General features: G+C 39.7%; 1 protein-coding gene across 1 annotated transcript in view; it reads left to right on the plus strand.

Moving 5' to 3' along the window:
* The window catches only part of LOC126188002 (kinesin-like protein KIF11-A), a 204,959-nt gene that overhangs the window by 132,314 nt on the left and 47,419 nt on the right, over positions 1 to 25,226 (plus strand). Inside the window, exon 9 of the mRNA XM_049929415.1 lies at positions 18,919 to 19,058. Coding sequence (XP_049785372.1) covers positions 18,919 to 19,058 — 140 coding nt within the window. The remainder of the gene's footprint in view (positions 1 to 18,918; positions 19,059 to 25,226) is intronic.

Below are 25,226 nucleotides of genomic sequence, written 5' to 3' on the forward strand. Positions count from 1 at the left end.
TTCAAAGTGTGTGTTTGGATTCAAAAGTTACTCAATTTCTTGGTTCCATTTAAAAAAGAACTGGTTGTGGATTATTTGCACAATTCAACTCTGCATTCTCACACAGTGGCTAATGTGGCTCTGTTTTAGTCGGCGACAGCCAGCAGTAAGAAACACCCTAAAGACCAAGTTGACACCACCAATTAAAACTCGGCTTGCATTGCATCTACAACTACAAACACACTCTGCAAGCCACCATACAGTGCATGACAGAGGGTATGTTGTACATTGCTAGTCATTTCCCTTCCTACTCCTCTCTCAAAAATGACAGTATATATTCTTCTGCATGAGCTCAGATTTCTTTTATATCATGTCCGCAGTCCTTAGACCAAATATACATTTGCAGTAGTAGAATAATTCTGCAGCCAGTTTCAAATTCCAGTTCTGTAAGTATTGTAAATATGTATCCTTGAAAAGAAAGTCTCCTTGCCTCCGGGGGTTCCCATTTGAATTCTTGAACCATGTCCAGAATACTTGCGTGTTGATTACCTACTTTTAACAACTTTAGCAGCTTGTCTCTGAATAGCTTTGATGTATTCCTTTAATTTGATCTGATGGTGATTACAAACACCTGAACTGTACTCAAGAATGGGTCACACTAATGTTGTGTGTGTGGTCTCCTTAACAGGTGATGCACACTTTCCTAAATGGAAGTCAATGATTCACCGTCCCTAGTACAATCCTTACTTGCTTGTTCCATTTCTATTGCTTTACAGTGTTACACCTAGGTATTTAAGTGACATGATTGTTTCAAGTAACACATTACTCATCTCTAGTCAAACATTACAGGACTATTCTTCCTACTAGTTCACTTTAACTTTCTTTGTGCAGGTTAATTGCCACTTTTAGCAACTTTAGTAAGTCTTAGTAAGACCAGATGCAATTTGCTTTACTTTAAAGCATCTTTAGTGGTCACTGTAACAATATGGTTTTCTCTTATGGTTTTGTTTTGGTAATTAACAGTTTGCATACTTTAAAACAACATTTTCTCTGCATTTAACACATTTGCACTTCTGTGTACTGTCCTGTCAACATTTTGCATGTTTTGTTCTGCTATTGAATGATTTATTTGTCTCTCATTTGTTGTGATAGTGATGGAAGTGTCTGTTATCACTCTTTCAGTGTTTGTATTTTCCAACTAGGGGGTGGGGGGGAGAGGTGAGTGAATGAGTGCTGGTACTTTACAGGCAGAAGAAATTGGCCAAATAAATTTCCGAGATGTATGAATTACAAAGAAATGTAATCATTTACAGGAGGAAAATCACAACACACAGTATTAAAACAATCACGTAAGTGCCCGTAGTTATGTAAGGGGTTGGACGTAATTATTCAAATAGCAAACAGTAATGGATACCAAGAATCTCTATTAACAAAACAGAACAAAAAAAATCGAGAAAGGAATAAAAATAAAAAGCAAAGCACCAACAAATCCGGAGACCCACATCACTCTGCAGAAGCACACACGTTGTCACCACCACTATACAACAGAACAACATAGAAACTCGATGGACAACCTGGTACACACTCGCATATGGAAATAAACTGTAACACAGAATTGGGAACATCTTCAAGAAATGAGAAATAAAAATAGAACACCAAAGCAATGACTCTATAGAGATATGTTTAAAAAGGGAAGGTCAAATGGACATCTACCAAAAATGTGTCATTTACTAACTCAAGAGCAACAGCTGTGATGCTGTATACCTAGGACAGACAGGCAGAACTTTTGAAATACGGTATAAGGAACACAAAAGAGCTAGGAAATATGGCATCAGCCATTCAACATTTTCAGAACACATCCATCAAGAAAACTATGATCCTACTACATTAGAAAAAGACTAAACTAATCAGATTCAGCCACAGAAACATCTTGTACACCTACAAGCAAACTTTAAATTAAAAAAAAAAAAAAAAAGCAATAACAGAGAAGATCTGCATAAAAAATGACCAGACAAACTTCAGCAACCAGATGCTATTTAAAATAATGCAACATTTTGTTGAAAAATAACCTCCCCCCCACAAATAGACACCACAAACTAGGTAATATCCCCATCCTAGGTTATCTAAAACTATAAAACAATGTCACACAGTAGCCAGGACATGGTACCTCTGCCCCCCTCCTCCCTCCATGTCCCCTCCCTCCCTGCCCCCCCCCCCCCCCCCTCTCTCTCTCTCTCTCTCTCTCTCTCTCTCTCTCTCTCTCTCTCTCTCTCTCTCTCTCACACACACACACACACACACACACACACACACACACACACACACACACACACACACACACAGACAGAAAAATGGAATTATCACAAATAAAACGTGTAAGTAACAAAAGGAATAAAATCTGTTTATAGTAATAAGTAAAGCATACAACCTGTTAATTATCACAACAAAATTGTTCCACTGACCACTGAAGATACTTCAAAACAAATCAAAACGCGTCTGATCTTAATAAGACTTCTTCACAGTTGCTAAACGTGGCAGTTAACCTATACAATATATGTGTGCAGCTGTGGACAAAAAAAACCTGAACTACTAAATGCCATTCATCACAAAAACTAGATATTTTGATTAAGCCATCTTGTATCATCCTATAGTCCCTCGACGATGAATCCTTCCTGTACACCACAGCATCGTCAGCAAACAGCCTCAGATTGCTGCTTGCCCTGTCCATCAGATCATTTGCGTGTATACAGAATTATAACAGAATGAGATTTTCACTCTGCAGCGGAGTGTGCACTGATATGAAACTTCCTGGCAGATTAAAGCTGTGTGCCGGACCGAGACTCGAACTCGGGACTTTTGCCTTTCGCGGGCAAGTGTTCTACCAACTGAGCTACCCAAGCACGACTCACGACCCATTCTCACAGCTTCAATTCTGCCAGTACCTCGTCTCCTACCTTCCAAACTTAAAGAAGCTCTTCTGCAAACCTTGCAGAATTAGCACTCCTGGAAGAAAGGATATTGTGGAGATCGTCTTAGCCACAGTCTAGGGGTTGTTTCCAGAAGGAGATTTTCACTCTGCAGTGGAATAAAAAGGTCCAGAGTTCGAGTCTCGATCCAGCACACAGTTTTAATGTGTCAGGAAGTTTCATATCAGCCTACACACTGCTGCAGAGTGAAAATATCCTTCTGGAAACATCTCCTAGGCTGTGGCTAAGCCATGTCTCTGCAATATCCTTTCTTCCAGGAGTGGTAGTTCTGCAAGGTTCGCAGAATTGAAGCTGTGAGGACGGGTCGTGAGTCATGCTTGGGTAGCTCAGTTGGTAGAACACTTGCCCGCGAAAGGCAAAAGTCCCGAGTTCGAGTCTCGGTCCGGCACACAGTTTTAATCTGTCAGGAAGTTTCAGAATCATAACATTCCAATCACACTTCCCCAGGGCACTGCTGACAGTACCCTTGTCTCTAATGAATACTTACCATAGAGGACAGGGTACTGTGTCCTATTACTTACGAAGTTTTCAAGCCAGTCATGGATTTGGGAACCTAGTCCGTACGCTCATACCTTCGTTGAGTGTCGCATGCTTTTTGGAAATCTAGGAATTTGAAATCTGGATTTTTGCTCCTCATCCATAGTTTGCAGGATGTCGTGTGAGAAACGGGAAATTGTGTTGTGTGTTTGCAATGCTTTCTAAATGTGTGCTGATTTTTGGACAGAAGCTTTCCTGTCTCCAGGAAATTTAGTACATTTGAGCTGAGAATATGTTTAAAAAATTCTGCAGTAAACTGATGGTAGGGATATTGGTCTGCAATGTTGATGGCCCTTTCCTTTACGTTCCTAATACACAGGAGTCACCTGCTCCTTTCTCCAGTCACTTCGGACTCTGCACTGGGTTGAGAGATTTGCAATAAATGCAAGCTAAGTAAGGGGCCAGTGCCGTAGTACTCTTTGTAAAACCAAATTGTGATTCCATTCGGATGGGGCACCTAATTTGTGCTAAACTCTTTTAGTTGCTTCTCTAATCCAAGTGCACCAATTACTGTGTCCTCCATACAGGATTCTATGCGATGGTCAAACGACAGTATGTTGATATAATCTTTGAAATATGGTATTCCGGCCAAGACACAAAGTTGAAAATGTGCTCACTATTTTTTATTTACTTAAATTTGCCATATTTCGTGACAGTACCTTTTCCGTTAGACGTTCATAAGGCATATTAGTCTTGGCTTCAGTTGTCTAAGTATGATTCCACAATGCATCTTTGTCGGTTGCAGAAATGACCTGGTTCAATGTGTTTGCCTTATTTTTGGTGTTTCAAATACCATTTCTTCAAATGTAGTTTCTTCTTATAGTTTATATAAGAAAAATAGTAACATAATTCAAAATTATTTATGACGGCGACCTTCTCATTCTTCTTCCGTCAACACACACCAAGAGTTAACTGCCGACTGACTACAGTCAAAGATGACTCCAGTGTCAAAGATATTTTACACAACACACAAGCTTCCACTTGTAATCAGTCTCTTTGCTATTCTTCGATACATTTACTAATAGTAATCAATAGACTTTCACTCTCAAAAATATAAGTAAATTAACATATAATAAGGCAAATTATAATAAAAAATTCTGACAAAAAATATAAGAAAACATTTACAATTTGGTATCGACAAATACGGTAAAAAAAAAAAAAAAAATAACATATCCCCCAGATCCATTACATCTTCCTGTGTGAATGATTTCTTATAAGCAGAATTTAAAAATTCAGCTTTCGTTTTGTTATCTTCGAATTGCCACACTACATTGGTAAAAGAGTGACTGGATAGAAGCCTTTGGCCTGCTTAGAAATTTTGGGAGCTACCAGAATTTTCTGGGATTCTTCGCTAGATCCTTTGCTAAGCTATGACGGTGATGGTCGTAAGCTTCGTGCATTGATCTTTTAACACACGTAACCAAGAATACAGTAGTCTTTGCTTCCTTAGCATTTTCCAAACTTAGTTATTTAGTCACAATGGGTCCTTTCTGTTGTTAATCCACTTATTCAGTATATATTTCTGCAGAGCATGATTTACAGTCTGTTTAAACTTTGCCCATAGTTCCAAGATACTACTATGTATGATTGGAAAGTCTTAAGAATGGGCTTTTAATTGTACAATGATGGCACTTATATGCTACTGTGATGCGTCTCCTACAAAATAGTCCCCTTCTGACTGAGCACGCCGACTCCAACAGTGTTCCCACTTTCGGAAACATTCCTGGAAATTTTTTCCTGATGTGTGTTAAGGACGCTCTCCATATTTGCCTAGATGTCTTCAGTCGAGTCAAATCACTTCCCTTTCAGTGAAAATTTCAGTTTAGGAAATAGGTAGAAGTCTGCAGGAGCCAACTCAGGGGACTATGGTGGTTGTGGAAGCACAGGAGTTTTGAATTTGGTCAAAAATTCAACGACGGAGAAGGCACAATGAGTTGGAGCATTGTCATGGTGTAGCACCAAACTCCTGCCTTTCCACAATGCAGGCCTTTCCTTCTGCACCTTTTCGCGCAAATGCTAAGGACACAGTTGTAGTATTCCTGGTTAATTGTCTGTCCTCCAGTGGTAAATACATGTAGCACTATACTGGTAGACTAAAAAAAATAAAATAAATAAAAATAAAAAATAAATCACCAACATTGTCCTCACCTTCGACCGACTTTGCCATTCTTTTTTCGGTCATGGTGAACCTGGAGTCTTCCACTGCGAAGACTGCACTTTGGTTTCAGGATCATATCCATATACCCACAATATCACTTGTAATTACCCTATTTAACAAATCTGGGTCATTTTTAGTCCGATTAATCAGTTCTTGGCACACTTAAAGTTGGCATTGTCTCTGGTCTCTTGACAACAGTTTTGGAATGAATTTTCCGGACACTCTAAGCATGTTCAGATCTTCAGTTAAAATTGACTGAACTGCATGGAAATTTAAATAAAGTTCACGAGCCATCTCCCTAATTGTAAGTGTATGATCAGAGCGCACTTGTACGTGAACTTTCACAACATTTTCATTCGTTTGAGGTGGAAGGCCGGTTGGACCGTGGTTGATCTTCAAATGATAGCTGTTTTTAATAGTCCGTAAGTCTCAAAGCTGATTTCCCGTTTTTCGAACAAAATTTCACACAAACTCGTTGCTCCGTTTTTACATCAATTTTCATGCAGACAGAATCCAGCAACAAGTCTTAACAGACCCACACTCAACAAGCTGTCACAATGAACTACATAAAGGAAACACTGTTTCCTGTCAGAGGGTGTTCAGGGACAAGGCAATGACTCACTACCCACCCTCCGTCTTCCTGCCTGCCATTCCAGTAAGCAGTAGCGAATCCATTTTTAAAACTTTCCAATCACACTTCATAAAATTAAATGATGTTCGCTCATTTTCTAAGTGAGATGCTAATACCTGCGTACCGTATTTACTCGAATCTAAGCCGCACCTGAAAAACGAGACTCGAAATAAAGGAAAAAAAAAAAATTTCCGAATCTAAGCCGCACCTGAAATTTGAGACTCGAAATTCAAGGGGAGAGAAAAGTTTTAGGCCGCACCTCCAAATCGATACAAAGCTGGTTCATTGTAATATGAGACACAATTTAGGTCGAATGAATGACGATACAGCTACAGTAGTTTGGTTCGAGTCGTAACCTTAGCAGTTAAGCTTTACCACGTAGCCATTGCTATGCGCAGGCGCTCCGTCCGTATTTATACGGGTACCCTTCCTTTTTCACGTACTTCGTCTGGTTTGAATCGATTGCTTATTTTGCTTTGATCTGATAAGTGCCGTTTTCTTTGTTATAGGTGTTTGCGTCACTCTTAAGCTGAAAATGCATTACTGCACTGTGTCATGCATTGTTTGTCGCATTCTGATAGTGCGTGTTTACGGCCTGGTGTGGCTCGCGGCATGGCTTGATTTTGTGCGCGCTACCGCCGCGTACAATTAAAAATAAAAAAAAATAGGGAGAGGGGGGGAATCGTCTCATTAGCGAAACAATGACAAGAGACGTTACTTACACTGCTGCTTTCTTTGATAATGATCAACAAGAATCAAATAATAGACTGCGTATGATAGAACATGTTCTGAACGTGAGTTAGGCGAAAATTTTCTCCGTTTGAAAATCTTTGCGGCCGCTTCCTGACTGTATCACTATTAGGCATAAGAATAATACGAATATAAACATGACACGATACGTATATTCTTCCGCGTTTGCTGTTGTCTCACTCTAGTTTCGTAGTTTATTAGGCAGACAGGATTTAAATGAGATAGCAACAAACACCAAAGAATACATGGCAAAATGTTTATATTCATATTATTCTTATGGTGAAGAGAATACTGTATGTGATTCAAATTTCATCAGGTTCCGATTAGCAACCATCTCTTCTCACAGGTAGGAAAAAATTCAGAACGTAGAGTTGGCCATATTAACAAACATCCCAGTCAGTATTGCCAGTCAGATTTTCATAGTACACTGAAATTGTGTTACATTCGAAGATGAACAACACGGAATTTGTATTTACTTCGTTGGATAATGTATGAAAATGCAGTGGTCGAAACTAGCGGCGGAGAAAAAAACATCGTTTTCCACTTTTTTAAAAAAAATTATTTACTGACGCAGAGGTTTTGGCGCCAGTATTTATCTTTGTGCCTACAAAGCATGCCCGCGTAGCGCTACATATATTTGACGGCAGAAGTTAGTTGTGGTGGCACGTACCAACATTTTTCATAACTTCCGCTTGCTTTGCACTCGATTCTAAGCCGCAGGCAGTTTTTTGGATTATGAAAACCGGAAAAAAAGTGCGGCTTAGATTCGAGTAAATACGGTATATCTCCATCTACATCCATACTCCGCATTCCACCATGCAGTGTGTGGCGGAGGGTACCTCGTACCACAGCTAGCATCTTCTCTGCCTGTTCCGCTCCCAAACAGAACGAGGGAAAAATGACTGTCTATATGCCTCTGTACGAGCCTTAATCTCTCTTATCTTTTCTTTGTGGTCTTTCCGCGAAATAGAAGTTGGCGGCAGTAAAATTGTACTGCAGTCAGCCTCAAATGCTGGTTCTCTAAATTTCCTCAGTAGCGATTCACGAAATGAATGCCTCCTTTCCTCCAGAGACTCCCACCCGAGTTCCTGAAGCATTTCCGTAACACTCGTGTGATGATCAAACCTACCAGTAACAAATCTAGCAGCCTGCCTCTGAATTGCTTCTATGTCCTCCCTCAATCCGACCTGATAGGGATCCCAAACACTCGAGCAGTACTCAAGAATAGGTCGTATTAGTGTTTTATAAGCGGTCTCCTTTCCATATGAACCACATCTTCCCAAAATTCTACCAATGAACCAAAGATTACTATCTGCCTTCCCCACAACTGCCATGCTTGTCCCACTTCATATCGCTCTGCAGTGTTATGCCCAACTATTTAATCGCTGTGACTGTGTCAAGCGCTGCACTACTAATGGATTATTCAAACATTACGGGATTCTTTTTCCTATTCATCTGCATTAATTTACATTTATCTATATTTACAGTTAGCTGACATTCTTTACACCAATCACAAATCCTGTCCAATCTTGTGTCCTCCTATAGTCACTCAATGACGACACCTTCCTGTACACCACAGCATCATCAGCAAACAGCCGCACATTGCTATCCACCCTATCCAAAAGATCATTTATGTAGATAGAAAAAAACAGCCGACCTACCACACTTCCCTGGGGCACTCCAGATGATACCTCACCTCCGATGAACACTCACCATCGAGGACAACATACTGGGTTCTATTACTTAAGAAGTCTTCAAGCCAGTCACATACTTGGGAACCAATCCCATATGCTCGTACCTTAGTTAGGAGTCTGCAGTGGGGCACCGAGTCAAACGCTTTCCGGAAGTCAAGGAATATGGCATCCGTCTGATACCCTTCATCCATGGTTCGCAAGATATCATGTGAAAAAAGGGCAAGTTGCATTTCGCAGGAGCGATGCTTTCTAAAGCCATGCTGATGCATGGGCAGCAACTTCTCTGTCTCAAGGAAATTCATTGTATTCGAACTCAGAATATGTTCGAGAATCCTGCAACAAACCGATGTTAAGAATATTGGTCTGTAATTTTGAGGATCCGTCCTTCTACCCTTCTTATATACAGGCGTCACCTACGCTTTTTTCCAGTTGAACTTTATGTTGGGTCAGAAATTCACGATAAATGCAAGCTAAGTAAGCAAGCAGCCATTGCAGTGGAGTACTCTCTGTTAAACCGAATTGGAATCCCATCAGGACTTAGCGATTTATTTATTTTCAACCCATTCAGCTGCTTCGCAACCCCAGGGATGTCTGTCACTAAGTCCTCCATACGGGAATCTGTACGAGACTCAAACAGCAGTATGTTTGTATGATCCTCCAAGTCCTGTCAAACGTGTCTGTATAACTTCACAATCACACTCTACTTCAATCTCAGTAGACACAATATTTTTGTCAACTGCAATGAAGACACCACCTCCTACGGTGTCTAATCTGTCTTTCCGATACACATGCTATTTTTAGCAAAAGTACTCTTCTAGCATTCACAATTGATTCCCTAACTTAAGTAACCATCATTACTATAACAGCATGATCACTAATCCCTGCTCTATACCGACACCTTGATAACGTCAGATCTGTATGTAGGTACAACATCTGTTTCTACTGTGTGTGGGCTGTCGAACTAGTTTGAAACGTCAATGTGGATGTGTGTCATATATTTTCACAATCATCAGTAGGTAATTAAGTCTGTCCTTTTTAATCATTTTCATTCTGGTTTTCCATTGTGATGATTTCTTCTTAACAGTTACTGAATTCGTTTTTGCTGAAATAAATTTGGCATTTGGCCTCGCTTTTTAAAAGTTACCCAGTGTGTCTCCATAACAAACAAAAACTTCTCCAGTATACAAATACATGCTCTTTTTAATGACATAGGTTATAGGAAGTACAACATTATTTAGCAATAGGACATCAAATTACACACAAATTCTATATAAATAAATTTGGTCTCATTTCAATAACGTCTAGAAAACTAAGTAACAGCTTGTCTACAAAACTGCTAAAGAGCACTCGGTGTACTTGTTTGTTCAATAATTACCACACTGATGGAGTTGTTGGAAAAATAGCTTCAATGTCGTTGTCACACCCACCCGCCCCCAAATGTGAGCTTACAAAGCACAAAAAAGATAAATTGCTCATTCTTTAAATCTTAAGACTGGAGAGCACAAAAAGTTGTATGTATATCCAGTCAAAATATTGTGCTCACATTACTGCTAGTTTCAATTTTAATCCATCTTAAATTTGGCCAAAACTGTAAATAAAGCTCACTTGACATTTAGCTCAAATTTTTGGTAGTAGTTTTATTCTGTGAAGGATGTTTGTGTAAAATTTTGTTGGCATGACTTTTTAAATTGCACCACTTGATACAGAATGATCCTATAGACAAACAGTGGCCACTGTGGCTCATGGGCTATATGTAGTTCTTGCCTTGGTCTAGTGCTGCTCTGTTTAACTTTAGAATGAACTGCACAGAGAAGTATCTTGTTGCCTTGATAAAGCAGTACAAGGCAGTTAGTCACTCTTGTACAAAGTAATGAAATTTTCAGCTCTGGATACATCGTTCAAGTGAAATTCTGATAATTGCTATTACCGTAACAGATACAATATTTTCTAAAATGAGTAAACATAGACAGTGAGAAAAGAGATGTTTTGTTTTTGTAGAGAGACTGTATCCTCCCTAAAAGGGCAAAACTCGTACGCCCTCTAACACGGAATTTCTGGTCTACAGTAGTGAACTACACTCCTGGAAATGGAAAAAAGAACACATTGACACCGGTGTGTCAGACCCACCATACTTGCTCCGGACACTGCGAGAGGGCTGTACAAGCAATGATCACACGCACGGCACAGCGGACACACCAGGAACCGCGGTGTTGGCCGTCGAATGGCGCTAGCTGCGCAGCATTTGTGCACCGCCGCCGTCAGTGTCAGCCAGTTTGCCGTGGCATACGGAGCTCCATCGCAGTCTTTAACACTGGTAGCATGCCGCGACAGCGTGGACGTGAACCGTATGTGCAGTTGACGGACTTTGAGCGAGGGCGTATAGTGGGCATGCGGGAGGCCGGGTGGACGTACCGCCGAATTGCTCAACATGTGGGGCGTGAGGTCTCCACAGTACATCGATGTTGTGGCCAGTGGTCGGCGGAAGGTGCACGTGCCCGTCGACCTGGGACCGGACCGCAGCGACGCACGGATGCACGCCAAGACCGTAGGATCCTACGCAGTGCCGTAGGGGACCGCACCGCCACTTTCCAGCAAATTAGGGACACTGTTGCTCCTGGGGTATCGGCGAGGACCATTCGCAACCGTCTCCATGAAGCTGGGCTACGGTCCCGCACACTGTTAGGCCGTCTTCCGCTCACGCCCCAACATCGTACAGCCCGCCTCCAGTGGTGTCGCGACAGGCGTGAATGGAGGGACGAATGGAGACGTGTCGTCGTCAGCGATGAGTCGCTTCTGCCTTGGTGCCAATGATGGTCGTGTGCGTGTTTGGCGCCGTGCAGGTGAGCGCCACAATCAGGACTGCATACGACCGAGGCACACAGGGCCAACACCCGGCATCATGGTGTGGGGAGCGATCTCCTACATTGGTCGTACACCACTGGTGATCGTCGAGGGGACACTGAATAGTGCACGGTACATCCAAACCGTCATCGAACCCATCGTTCTACCATTCCTAGACCGGCAAGTGAACTTGCTGTTCCAACAGGACAATGCACGTCCGCATGTATCCCGTGCCACCCAATGTGCTCTAGAAGGTGTAAGTCAACTACCCTGGCCAGCAAGATCTCCGGATCTGTCCCCCATTGAGCATGTTTGGGACTGGATAAAGCGTCGTCTCACGCGGTCTGCACGTCCAGCACGAACGCTGGTCCAACTGAGGCGCCAGGTGGAAATGGCATGGCAAGCCGTTCCACAGGACTACATCCAGCATCTCTACGATCGTCTCCATGGGAGAATAGCAGCCTGCATTGCTGCGAAAGGTGGATATACACTGTACTAGTGCCGACATTGTGCATGCTCTGTTGCCTGTGTCTATGTGCCTGTGGTTTTGTCAGTGTGATCATGTGATGTATCTGACCCCAGGAATGTGTCAATAAAGTTTCCCCTTCCTGGGACAATGAATTCACGGTGTTCTTATTTCAATTTCCAGGAGTGTATTTTTGGACAATCGGATTTTGAGAAAACTAAATTGCCTGCCAACTGTTGTTCTGTCCAGTGCAAAGGTCAGAGCAAATAACCTTATTCATAGACTGGCCATAACTGGGCAGAATGAAATGTTTCAGACCATATTTCAGAATGTATAAAGATATCTCTGCCGTGATTCTCTTGTCAATGCTTTTATGGCAACAGCACATGAAAGCATTGTTATAATCAATATTGCATATTGCCAGGTTGTAACAGGAGTACTGCTGTTAAAAGGACAGAATGATTAAACTGTTAGCAGAAGAGTACCTACTGAAGATATGCACAGTCATATTAGTAGCTGCTATTTTGCATTTCCAGTATCAGCAACTAGCATTTTGTATGCTGTTTCAGTATTTGCATGGCGAATTTTCTTTTGTTTCAACTGTTTTAATTACCTCTAACGCCTGCATAAAACGTTTGTTGCAGTATGACCACACATCCAAGCTTGGCATACCAAATGTAATTTAAAATCACTTTTGATAATGTCTCTTAGATATAATTTCGACAGTGTTTAGTTGGTGTACTTCTCCTGAGAAGGACGTAAATTTGTTGCATACTCAGATCTAAAATATGGTTTTACTTTTATACATGGAGTATTCACTTTCTTGCAATGGAAATGATCCATTGTTTCTTTCTCACTATGTCGTTAACGGTGTGTTGTGAGGCCTGTTGGAATGTTTTCCTCTTGTATCTTCTTTATCAATCTAAGTTGTAATAATCAGAATGTCACACAGTGTTTTATGACACTACACTTAATTCTAAAGACAAATTGTATATAAATGAACAAGGACAATAAGAGACACCCTGTTCTGTTGTACATCTCTTCACATAAGCTATCTCAGTGCACTGAGAAGCCAAAATTGTCATGCTTGTCATAATAATGAGAGTAAAATCTCTTAAATAAGTGTTCCTCATTATTTGCCTGCAATTCTCTTTATGTAAACTAACATTAGGAAATTGTGTTCTAGAAAAGAATGAAATTGCATTCCAAATATGTTGAACATTTCAGTATATATGTGATGTAAAGGTTTTAGTTTGAATGAAAAGCTTGTGCAAATTTTTGGTTGTGTAAAATTTGAGAAACATTTCTTCATAATAAGTAATGGTGTTTTTCCACTCACCCCATGAGGTGGCAATTTTCCAAGAACAGGGCCATGTGTCCTCAGTACATTAGGCCATGCACTATTGTTCAGTGCCTTGCTTTGATTGTTAACTGAAGTTTCCATTTTTAATAATTTATTGTGTTATCTTTGCATGCACTGGATGATGATTTTCTGATCATACATGCACTGTTTGTCAATTTTAACTGCTTTTATTGCGGATCGTATGTGGAATAGTGGGTGGAGTGTCCTCTTTATGATGCCTAGCCTTTGGTAGCTAGTTAGCACTTGATAAATAGCTGTTGGTATTCACAGCTGCTCCGTGTATAAGGTCTTCACATCATCTGCTAACATGTTATTTTATTTTATAACTGTTGCTTTTGTGTTAGTTTTTACGGCGAATAAATGTTGTTGTGCGAGGGTCACTCCAAAAGAAATGCACACTATTTTTCTAAAAATACAGTTTTCATTCTGCATGTGTGAAAGTTTTACTGTGTGTAGATACATCCTTCCCGCTTGTTTTCCAATTTAGTTCAACCTGTTCCTGTGAGTGGCGCCGTCACAGCATGTCTTCAAGATGGCTGCTACACTTGATGATGTTTGTCAGAAGCAACGTGCTGTCATAGAATTCCTGTGCTGTGAACACGAGACAGTGGGAAACATCCACAAGAAATTGAAGAAGGTGTATGGAGAGGCTGCTGTCGATCGCAGTACAGTTAGTGGGCAAGCAGGTTATGTGATGAAAGCGGGCACGGCAATAATGAGGATTGTCTCGCAGCAGCAGGCCTCGTACTGCACACTCTCCAGACAATGTGCAGAGAGTGAACAAATTGTCACGCTTCTTTGAGATAGGGGAAGGAAGTGTTTGCAGAATACTGAATGTGTTGGCGTTAAAAAAGGTTTGTGCCAGGTGGGTTCCCAGGATGTTGACAGTGGCTCACAAAGAAACAAGAAAAATGGTATGCAGTGAACTTTTGGAACAGTACGAGACTGGTGGAGATGAATTTCTTGGAAGAATTCTGACTGGTGATGAAACATAGCTCCATCATTTTTCATCAGAGGCGAAGAGGCAATCAATGGAGTGGCATCATGGAAATTCACCCAAGAAAAAAAAATTCAAAATCACACCTTCTGTTGGAAAAGTTATGGGTACAGTGTTTTTCGATTCCGAAGGACTCTTGCTTGTGAGCATCATGCCAAGTGGAACCACCATAAATTCTGATGCATATGTGACGACACTGAAGAAACTTCAAACTTGACTGAGTCATGTTCAACCACATCGGCAAAAGCAGGATGTTTTGCTGTTGCACAACAATGCACAGCCACGTGCCAGTCAAAAAACTAAGGAAGCGATCACAAAACTCCGATGAACAACACTGAAACACCCGCATTACAGTCCTGACCTGGCTCCATGTGACTATCATCTCTTTGGGAAACTGAAAGACTCTCTTCGTGGAACTAGGTTTGAAGATGATGACTCCCTTGTGCACACTGCCAAACAGTGGCTCCAACAGGTTGGTCCAGAATTTTGCCATTCGGGTATACAGGCGCTGGCTCCAAGATGGCGTAAGGCAGTTGAGAGGGATGGAAATTATGTGGAGAAATGAAAATATTGTTCCTAAAGGACGTATCTACACACTTTGAAACATGTAGAATAAAAGATGGATTTAAAAAAAAAATAGTGTGCATTTCTTTTGGAGTCACCCTCGTACATGACCTATTATGTTACACATTTCAATGCCTCTGATCTGAAGGAGATCCTATAAACTGAAACTGATAGTTGGAACTTAAAATTAGTTTATCGTTATCTGGACTAGCATTTTGTTAAAATTATAATTTACAATCACTTTGATATCCAAATGACTTTGGAGCTTAAAGAACTTTGTGGTTTGACAGTGGTACTAAAATTCTGAGGCAGAAAAATTGAATCGGCAGATGCAGGGTGTCAGATACAACACTGTTCTGAGTCACAATCGTCAAAAATGTTGGTTACAATGTTCTTCTGGTGATATATTCAATTACTGAAAACTTGCAAGAAGGTGCCAGAACAAAATAACTAACAAAGGTGTGCCGAGACTAATCTCAATGTTTGAGACTCACTGTACTCAACACACATTAATTTATTTCAAATATCAGTATGAACTAACTGATGGGCATTTATGCTATACTATGAGAACTGTGCTCACTATTTATTGGCCAAATTTTAAGTATCTCACAGCAGACTGAAAAAAAATTCTCTGGTGTACTAAAATGTTATGTTTAAAATAAGAACTTCCTTCATTAATGTTAATGCAACATTCATCAGGAACTGTCATAAATTTAAGAACATAGACATTCATAAATTTTGCCTAGAACAGCATATGGAAGCATGTGCAACAGAAGTAGAATTTCGCAAAAAATCCTTCATAATATAGAGAGTATATTTGTTCATAAACCACCTTGAAGCTCTACTGGCCCATTTAACAAAAAACAAAGAGATAGTGGTTGCTGGCAATTTAAATGTAGATTTCCTTAAAGACTCTCCCAATAAGAACTTATTTGAATTATGTAAAGTTCCCCACTAGGGTAGCCAATTGCTCACAAACACCCATCGATAGTATCTTTATAGAAAAGTCCAATGAACAAAACTATATTACAAAACCAATAGTCAATGGCCTCTCAGATCATGACATGCAGTTCCTTCTGTTAAATGTTAATAATGAACAGGATATAAAATCCGTTAAATCTGAGCTCAAGAGGGTAATCAATAAGCCAAAAATTGATTATTTTAGGACACTCTTCAAAGACATTTACTGGACTGATGTTTACAGTCCTCATGGCATGGCATGGCATGAATGAAAATTTTCTAGTAAAGTGCTTACCTTATTTGAACACTGTTTACCCCCCAAAACTAACCAAGGTTAGAGCACAGTCTACAAAGAAGCCATGGATTACTCAAGGAATAGGGGTATCTTGTAAAACAAAAAGAAAAATTGTATCTGTCAATCCGAAGCAGTTCTGATGTTGATACTATAGCACATTACAAGAAATACTGAAAAATATTAAAGACTTTAATATGGACATCAAAGCAAATATATTAAAAGGAAAAGATAGTCATTTCAGATAATCAAATAAAGACAATATGGGATATACTGAAGGAGGAGACCGGTAGAACCAGACATGAAGAGGGACAAATAACATTTAGACAGATGTGTGTAGTTTTGCAGAACTTTTTAACAAATATTTTATAACTGTTACTGAAAAGATGGGGTTGTCAGGTTCTTTAGATGCTGGTATGGAATAATACCTCAGACCAGACATTTCAAGTAACTTCCATAATATGAATTTGACCCTAACTACCCCAGGAGAAATAATTTCCACAGTAAAAATTTTGAAATAAAAAACATTTAGTGAGTATGATGAAATATCAACATAGTTAAAGAATGTGACATATTAAGATATCTGTGTAGAGTGTCGTTGATCAGTGGAATGTTTCATGAATTGTTGAAATATGCTGAATTTAAGCCACTGTTTAAAAAGGGAGATAAAGAAATAGCATCAAATTTCCATCCAATTTCACTTTTGCCAGCTTTCTCAAAAAGTTTAGAAAGTAATGTACAATCGGCTTTATAACCATATTATCATAAATAACATACTGTCAAAGTCGCAGTTCGGATTTCTAGATGATTCTGATATTGAGAAGGCTATCTAAACTTACAGTGAAAATGTGCTTAATTCATTAGACAGAAAATTGCAGGCAACTGGTATATTTGACTGTGTAAATCACAATATCCTTTTAAGTAAATTAGAATATTATGGTGTAACAGGAAATGATTCAAATATAATATCTCTGGCAGGAAACAAAAGGTGTTATTAGGAAAGAGACATGTATTAAGCTATCAGGCATCATCAACTGGAAAGTAATTACATGTGGGGGTCCCCATAAGGTTCCACCTCAGGGCCCTTACCTTTTCTTGTGTATATCAATGACCTTTCTTTAGTAACATTGCCTGATGCCAAGTTCTTTTTGTTCGCCGATGATACAAACATTGCAATAAATAGCAAATCAAGTGTAGCCTTAGAAATATTGGCTAATAAAATATTTGTGGACATTAATCTCTGGTTCCTAGCCAATTCTTTGTCACTAAACTTTGGAGAAACACACTACATGCAGTTCAGAACTTGTAAGGCGTGTCTCACGAGTATATGCCTAACATATGATGACAAGCAGATAGAAGAATTGGACAGTGTTAAATTCTTGGGATTACAGCTTGTTAATAAATTCAACTGGGAGGAGCACACCACAGAACTTTTGAAGCATCTAAACAAATCTCTATTTGCAATGCGAATTGTCAGACATAGGTGATATAAAAATGAAAACTATGGTGGGGTGTTATTACTATGCTTACTTTCATTCCATAATGTCATATGGGATTCTTTTTTGGGGTAATTCATCAAGCCAAGCTAAAGTTTTCCGGGCACAAAAACGTGCAGTAGGAATTATATATGGTGTGACCTCAAGAACATCCTGCAGAAGTCTGTTTAGGGAATTAGGGATACTAACTACTGCTTACTAATATATTTATTCCTTAATGAAATTTGTCATTAAAAGTATTTTACTTTTTCAAACCAACAGCTCAATTTATGGAATTGGTACTCGAAGAAGAAGAATCTTCACAAGGATTTAAAATCACTTACTCTTTTACAAAAAGGTGTGCGTTATTCAGGAACACACATTTCAATAACTTGCCAGCAGCCATAAAAATCTTAACAACCAATGAAATTCAGTTTAAGAGAAGCCTAAAGGATTTATTGGTGGCCAACTCTTTCTACTCCATTGATTAATTTCTCAGTAGGACCAACTGTTTTTTGTTTTTGTGTGCGGGTACAATTTAACTAAGTACAATCTAACTTCTGTGCCGTTTCAGAACAGTAATGTGTACTATTTCATGTTTATTACCTTACAAATAAAAAAGATTTCTAATTTTAAATTTAGTGCATTAATGCGATCCTAGTAAATGAGTGTTTGTAAAATGATTCTTTTGTATAGTGTTAATTTTTAAAAAAAGACAGTCATTCCACTTGGGACCTGTGGAAGGTACATTAACTTATTTGTTTCAGTTGTAAATATTTGTCTTGTAGTATTGTTTTTCTTATATGTTCTACATCCTGGAGGACCACCTCACTACGGATAAATTGGAATGAAAGTAAATCTAATCTGAAAAGTATTAGTATCTAAACACAGTGGTTTTCGACCACCGCTGCTATAGACAGCCCGCATCTCGTGGTTGTGCGGTAGTGTTCTCGCTTCCCACGCCCGGGTTCGATTCCCGGCGGGGTCAGGGATTTTCTCTGCCTCGTGATGGCTGGGTGTTGGGTGCTGTCCTTAGGTTAGTTAGCTTTAAGTAGTTCTAAGTTCTAGGGGACTGATGACCATAGCTGTTAAGTCCCATAGTGCTCAGAGCCATTTGAACCTCGTGTGTTTTCTTTTTTTTTTTAGACAGTCGGGCATTCTATCATTTAGTAGCTGTACACTTCGATTTTGCTTTGTTCATTATTTGTTTTTGTTATTTTCTAGGTCTGTTGAACAGGAGAATTCCCGAATCAGTCGTGATTTTCGCTTAGAGTTCCACAAAAAAATTACTGAGATACAGGGTGACATCACAAATTTTTTAAGTGGGCATATAACGGCATTAAATGAAATAAGAAAAACACTTGGTAAGATTTTCAGCAGTTCAAATTTGCAATGAATTTAGATTTTATAAGTTGAAATTTTATTTCTGCTTTCAAGAGGTTTTTTAAAATTAATCTTGTACTATAATTTTCTCTTTTAAAACAATGTGAAGTACAAGATGGAATAGTGATGATCTAATGAAAAGGGTACCTACTATGTTCCTGCATGCTCCCACAAGCAGCACTACCCTGCTATCCCTCCCCAGTCCTTATCCTCATCGCCCAGATTTCGTCTCCATCGGATGCAATTTCTCGCAGTTCTGCCTCAGTGGTTGTGCTTGAGTGTGTGTTTTCTGCATTAGCAGGTGGCTTTTTGACCAAAAGCTCACAAGTTTAGCAGCCTTTTTTTATGCCTTTTGCAACTCAGCATTGCCTCTATGCTGGTAGCAATCTATAATTTTCATAATATTGTCATTTTCTATTTTATGTTGTGTATTTAATTTGTTCAATTACAATAAACTTAATTTTATTTTGGAGAACTGCATAATTTAGGGCATTTGTTAATTATTTATTTCAAAACTGACTTAAACAGAGTTGACCACAGTAAATTATTATTTTTTTTTTTTTTCAGGATGTGACCATCTTCAGACCATTTATATCATGATGGTAAGTGGTGGTGGCAGTGAATGGAGTAGAAGTTGCGGCTCCATGGACAGTTGACTGCAGTTACCGTTCTGGGAACCATAACACCTATTTCATCCACTGCCACCACCTACCATTGTGATGATCTGCAGATACTCACATTCTGACCAAAACCAATTATTAAAAATGAATATTTTGTTGCAGCCAAGACTGTTTTTAATCCATTTTAATTTATTTTTGGTAGAACGCTGCTTTTCTCGAGGAGAATGTTCAGAAAAATTGTTTGTTTATTCTGGCAAGAGTATCTCATAACTAACCAGGCAGTCATATTTCATCAGTACATTCGTAAGGACACATGTGATGCTAGATATTATGTTTAGTGTGCAATCTAACACCCAAAATTATCAGCTTAGGGACATCATCATTTGGGGGGGGGGGGGGGGGCTGAGTTTATATAGGTCTGTGAAAATTCTGAAAAGAGGTAATTAAAGAAAGGCATATGTAGTTTTGAGCTGAGGCAGTGAGGGGAGTTGCTGAAAAAATTGTAATGCTGGCAAAAAGAAACACTTTACCATTTAGTTAGATGCAATGTAGTGTGTTTAGTGCAATCTATCTTGTTCAAGGAGTGCCATCAGTAAAGGAATAGTTACAAAATGTTCTTTGTTTAACAGGTGGATACAGTTTCGATACTTCATAAGTAAGATATGTTCGCATTTATAAGTACATGATCTGTGATCCAAGATCGTGGGGCACAGAAATATTCAGAAACCAGTGAAGCACCATCCCTGTGCCGGGAAAAGTCTCGAGATCTTGAAGGTGTCAGCTGGTGCTGACTCTACAATCTGAACTGCCAACATTGCCTGTCACACTAACAATGAAGTGGCTGATGTTTTTCATTATGACGCCGCAACTCCTGTTGTGCATGCGTAAACCACTTTCACTTACCAATAATGCTCACCCGTTCCATGGAGTAGTATTGGTGCAACTGTGGTAGCCATTCTTTCAGCAGGGGCACATATGACACCAAAGTATTATCAGTTTATTCTGGTTTATAGCTTGTACTAACAGTTGTTTGGCCCAAATAGAGACTCCATGGATTTCCATGTAATGGCTGGCTGCAGCAGTGGATGCTGGAACTGAGTTGGTGGCTAAAGTGTACAATGGGTCACCCAATGTGCAGATGTTGACAACACCTATAAGTTTATGATATGGAAAACTGATTCACAATTCAGCTATTCCACCATCTTACATTTTGCTGACAGCCCTTTGTCAAGTTTTACTGAGTTGGAAGCATTAGAAACCAGTAGTTCACCATCCTGGGTGGTTTAGAATTGGGACAGCAAGTGGTAGTCTGGTTGCAGGGTGACATGTCATCAAGGGAAAAAAAATCATTGATTAAGCATACATTTTATTAGTGAACATACAACAACAATCGTAAAGATGCTCTGAGGTGGCATGACATTCCAGGGCGTTGGCTAAAGACAGGGTGTGTGGAAACGGTGGGGTAAGCATGTGGCTTCCAATAGCTTGCGGTGACTGCAGTGATTCAGCAGCAATGCTGACACACGAGGTTGTGTGTGTGTGTGTGTGTGTGTGTGTGTGTGTGTGTGTGTGTGTGTGTGTGTACACTTTGAAGGTGGCTGGGCAGCTGCACCGCTATGCTCTTGAACAATAGCTCTCCGGGATAAGAGGCAGGCAGTGATAGGAAGTAGTGTGTGTGTGTGTGTGTGTGTGTGTGTGTGTACACTTTGAAGGTGGCTGGGCAGCTGCACCGCTATGCTCTTCTTGAACAATAGCTCTCCGGGATAAGAGGCAGGCAGTGATAGGAAGTAGGCCCAGAGGTGGCCTATATTGGACTCGGGCTCAGTGTGTTTGCAGTTAGCGATGTCTGTCTTGTGGTGACAAATCGTAGATTCACGTCAATTTGTAGATCAACATGGATGTCCCTTCTGTGCTTGCTCTTGCCAGACTACAGCTTTCTAGATAAAAATGACAGGCACGGTGCATATTTGTTATGCCAAGTCATCAATTCCTGTCACAAAGCCCAACAAAGCCTGTGGTTCGGACCTGAAGTAAATTAGCCACCACCCGACAATGGCTCTTGTCTTTTTGCCATATCATTATTACGATGCAGATCCGTCGGTCATGCCATCAATGTGCTAATCTCCTGATATGGTGTCAGTGTGTCACACAGTGGGTAGTAGTTGATGCAACTATGCTTGTTTGGCTCTGGCCTGGCCTGCTCCCACGGCCTCTTGCATTAGTCACAGCAGTGTCAGTAGCACCGAAAAATAATCATGGCTGTACATCCCATTCACAGTCTGAGGAAATATTTTCTGAAATTTTTAAGTGTCATTCAGACAATGCGGAAGTCTCCCTGTGCTTGGGACAGTGTTTTCTGCACTATAGAAGTGCTCATCCATTGTTACAAACCGGGGTATCTGCCCCGGGCGCCAATTTCTGCTGGGAGAGGAAAGACCTTGTTTCACAAAGCGCCTAGCATCCAGCGCACATCGGTCTATCGATTATTCATACGATTTTGAAATGCATTCCTGCTGAATAACAGGTAAGAAAGATTACGTATTATCTTCTCAGCGTATCCAAGAAAATGAAATTTTGGCAGAATTTTTTTTTTTCCCCAGAACGCTACACTGGTAAGGGGCAGTTGTACAGTCCCCGGCTAGCAGCCGCTAAAGTTGTATTCTGGGAGTAGCCCGGAAAACATGTTGTATGAACACGTAATAACACCTAACACGAAAATAAATGCGGGATGACTAAACCGGTGATTGTGGCAGGGTTAGTCAAGTGAACCGGAGAATAAGTTTTAACCCTGGCAGGAATAGTTACAGTATTATTGATTGCAGGATTGTTAGAATGAGGAAGGAGAAGGAAAAATTATGGAAGAATATGACGATTCCAAGTTTATATAAAATTTTGTACTACTACTTTTTGATTTCATGCTTCTGAAGCTAGAGCTTTTGAATGAAATGTGAAATTATTTCCTAACTTGAAGCTTTTTTCTTGTAGTAGGCCTAATAGGCATTTGATATTGGTGCCTCATGATTATATTTTATCATGTTATAAAAATGACCATTTGTGCAAAAACAGTGTTGTTTATTCGGTGTGTGTTAAAATTGCTGCAGTGTTAGGCAGACCTTTTTTGTGGTATCTAGCAGACAGTGACAAAATAAATGTAATCAGATCGAGAAAGCACACCAGTATTGGATACTATTCGTATTAATAGCTTTTTCAGTATTAGATGGTGACATTTGATTTTTTCATGTGACAAAACCTTTGGTGAGCCAATGGATTCTTTCCCAAAAGGAAAGCACACTATGTAAAGATGTACTAAGGTTAGTGAGAAAAGCAGTTCTAGGAGCTAAGGATTGAAGAAATGTCTACTGTCTTGCTTGTCTATTGCCTTTAATGGTTTTATGTATTCTATATTTAATTTTATGTCACACAAAACATCAAATTATTAGCTAATAGGCAATAAAAGAGTGCAAATTTTGTGAAGAGTTCCTGTTCTCCTGGTTACAAATAATCCCATCCAGTATTTATTGTAAGTTTTTTTAAACAGGGGTAGGTTGTCAAACCGGCTGTCTGGGAGCAAGAGAGGTACCACAGGACATTTTAATTTCCACTGTCCTGAATACAGTTTGATGGCACTCATTATAAAATGTTACACATTTCGAGTTCCACAGAGCGAAATACAGTGATGTGCGATGGAAGAATGCTGTGTGAAAAGGCGTGGCACTACTTTTTGGCACATTTAAGATCAAAAATTTCCTCAACACGTTCGTTTTATGTATCAAACTCTTCAGAAAGATGTGCGCTACAAAATGGACATATTTTTTAAAAGTCTATTTTTAAAATGTTTGGCGTCCTACCTCAAACGCTCGAGGTAGGAGGGGCGCCACTATCTAGTATTGCCCCGGTTTGGAAATATCGTAGATCCGGGCCTGATCCACAGACCAGTATTAAGTTGTGATGGGGAGGTGGGTAGTCCCATGTCATGTGTGTTCACATTTAGTGAGTTTGCTGTTTCCTTTTCGTTTATTGCTTTCACATCAAATGTAAACAAAACTGATTTCTGTGGCCGGGAGCTATCAAGTCCATTAAAATACATTTACATAATTACAGAAGGCTAAAATATGTTATTAGTTTCAGATTTTATTTTATGTCCCCTTTCTGACAGTCGAGCAGTAATCGCCTTGGAGAACAATGAAGTTATTTTTGTTGATTTGATAAACAAATGTGGCTTTATTTAATCTTTTCCATTGAGCCAACCAATTTATTTGAAACGGAGTGTTTAATTCCACACTTTTGGCTAGTTTCAACTGTTTGCTGCATTTCAAGTGCACATTTTCATCTTCTAGCATATATGGCATTATGCCACAATAAAGAACCAAACATGAGATAATACAGTACTGGTACTTGAAGAAAGTTCACATCCGAATCTGGACATACGAATGTGCACTTTCTGCCAAATTATGCATTTTAGTATGGTTCACGAAATTCCCATGCTCTTGGAATATCCTCTAATGTCTTGTTTCTTTTATGCAATTATGTAAGATCTTTTAGTGTTTTACACGTACGAATATACGGGCTTCCTGTGCTGTCGTAGCCGGGCAAGCGAGGTGACACTTGTTATCTGGCACTCTCTGGCAGCTGCTGAAATGAACCTATTTCTAATAGGTCATGGGAAAATGTTGCGAATAGTGGTTTGTAAAGCGTTACTTTCAAAGTAAATTTCCTTTTATGCAAGATGAACTGTGTGTGAGAATGTACGACAAATTTCTTAAATCACAGAGCGTTCGACTCTCATTTAAAAATCAGCACTTCGAGTACGATGATTTAGAATAATTTCGAGCCCAAAAGATCTGACATTTATGTTCTTAAAAATTTTGCTGGCACATTTGTGTGATGTATCTTAAAGTGTAACACGTGCAAGAAGGGGCATCATTATATGTAAAAGCTTTTCTTTTCTTGTAGCAAGCATTACGTATATTAATTTAGACCTTTAAGTTTTCCTATTTGTGTGTTCACGCTAATTAAGTGATGTTGCTATTGGCTGACTACATCACGTGTCCTAGGTTCTGAATATCCACTGTTGTAGGCTGGCGAGATCACATGACATGAGCTATGACTGGCTTGCAAAAGTGCATCGCAATCTCGATTTCAAAGCTTCAGAAAGTAAAATGCGGTGTTTGGTGGAATTCAAATTTATACTTTCTTAATATGAAAAAACAGTGTACATGTTGCTGCACATGACATCTTCCCAAATCATGTTTTGTTCCCTGAGTTTCTTTTGCTTAAGTGCTGGGAAATTCTACGCCGATGTATAAAACCATAACCATTCAAACTTTTACAGTTCCGAGGAAAAGTATACTCTGACTTAACACGGAAAGTGTGTATTTTCACCCGGGAGGAAGTGTACTGTTAACTGGGAATTCCGGGACTAATCCGGGAACTTTTTTCCCCTCATCTACGTACACACCCTGTTTGCACCTGTGAGCAAGTGGTTACACAGGAGAGAACATGAGAGAATAAGCATATCTTGCCGGCTCT

Source organism: Schistocerca cancellata, chromosome 1 (genome assembly GCF_023864275.1).
Source record: "Schistocerca cancellata isolate TAMUIC-IGC-003103 chromosome 1, iqSchCanc2.1, whole genome shotgun sequence".
Lineage (NCBI taxonomy): Eukaryota > Metazoa > Arthropoda > Insecta > Orthoptera > Acrididae > Schistocerca > Schistocerca cancellata.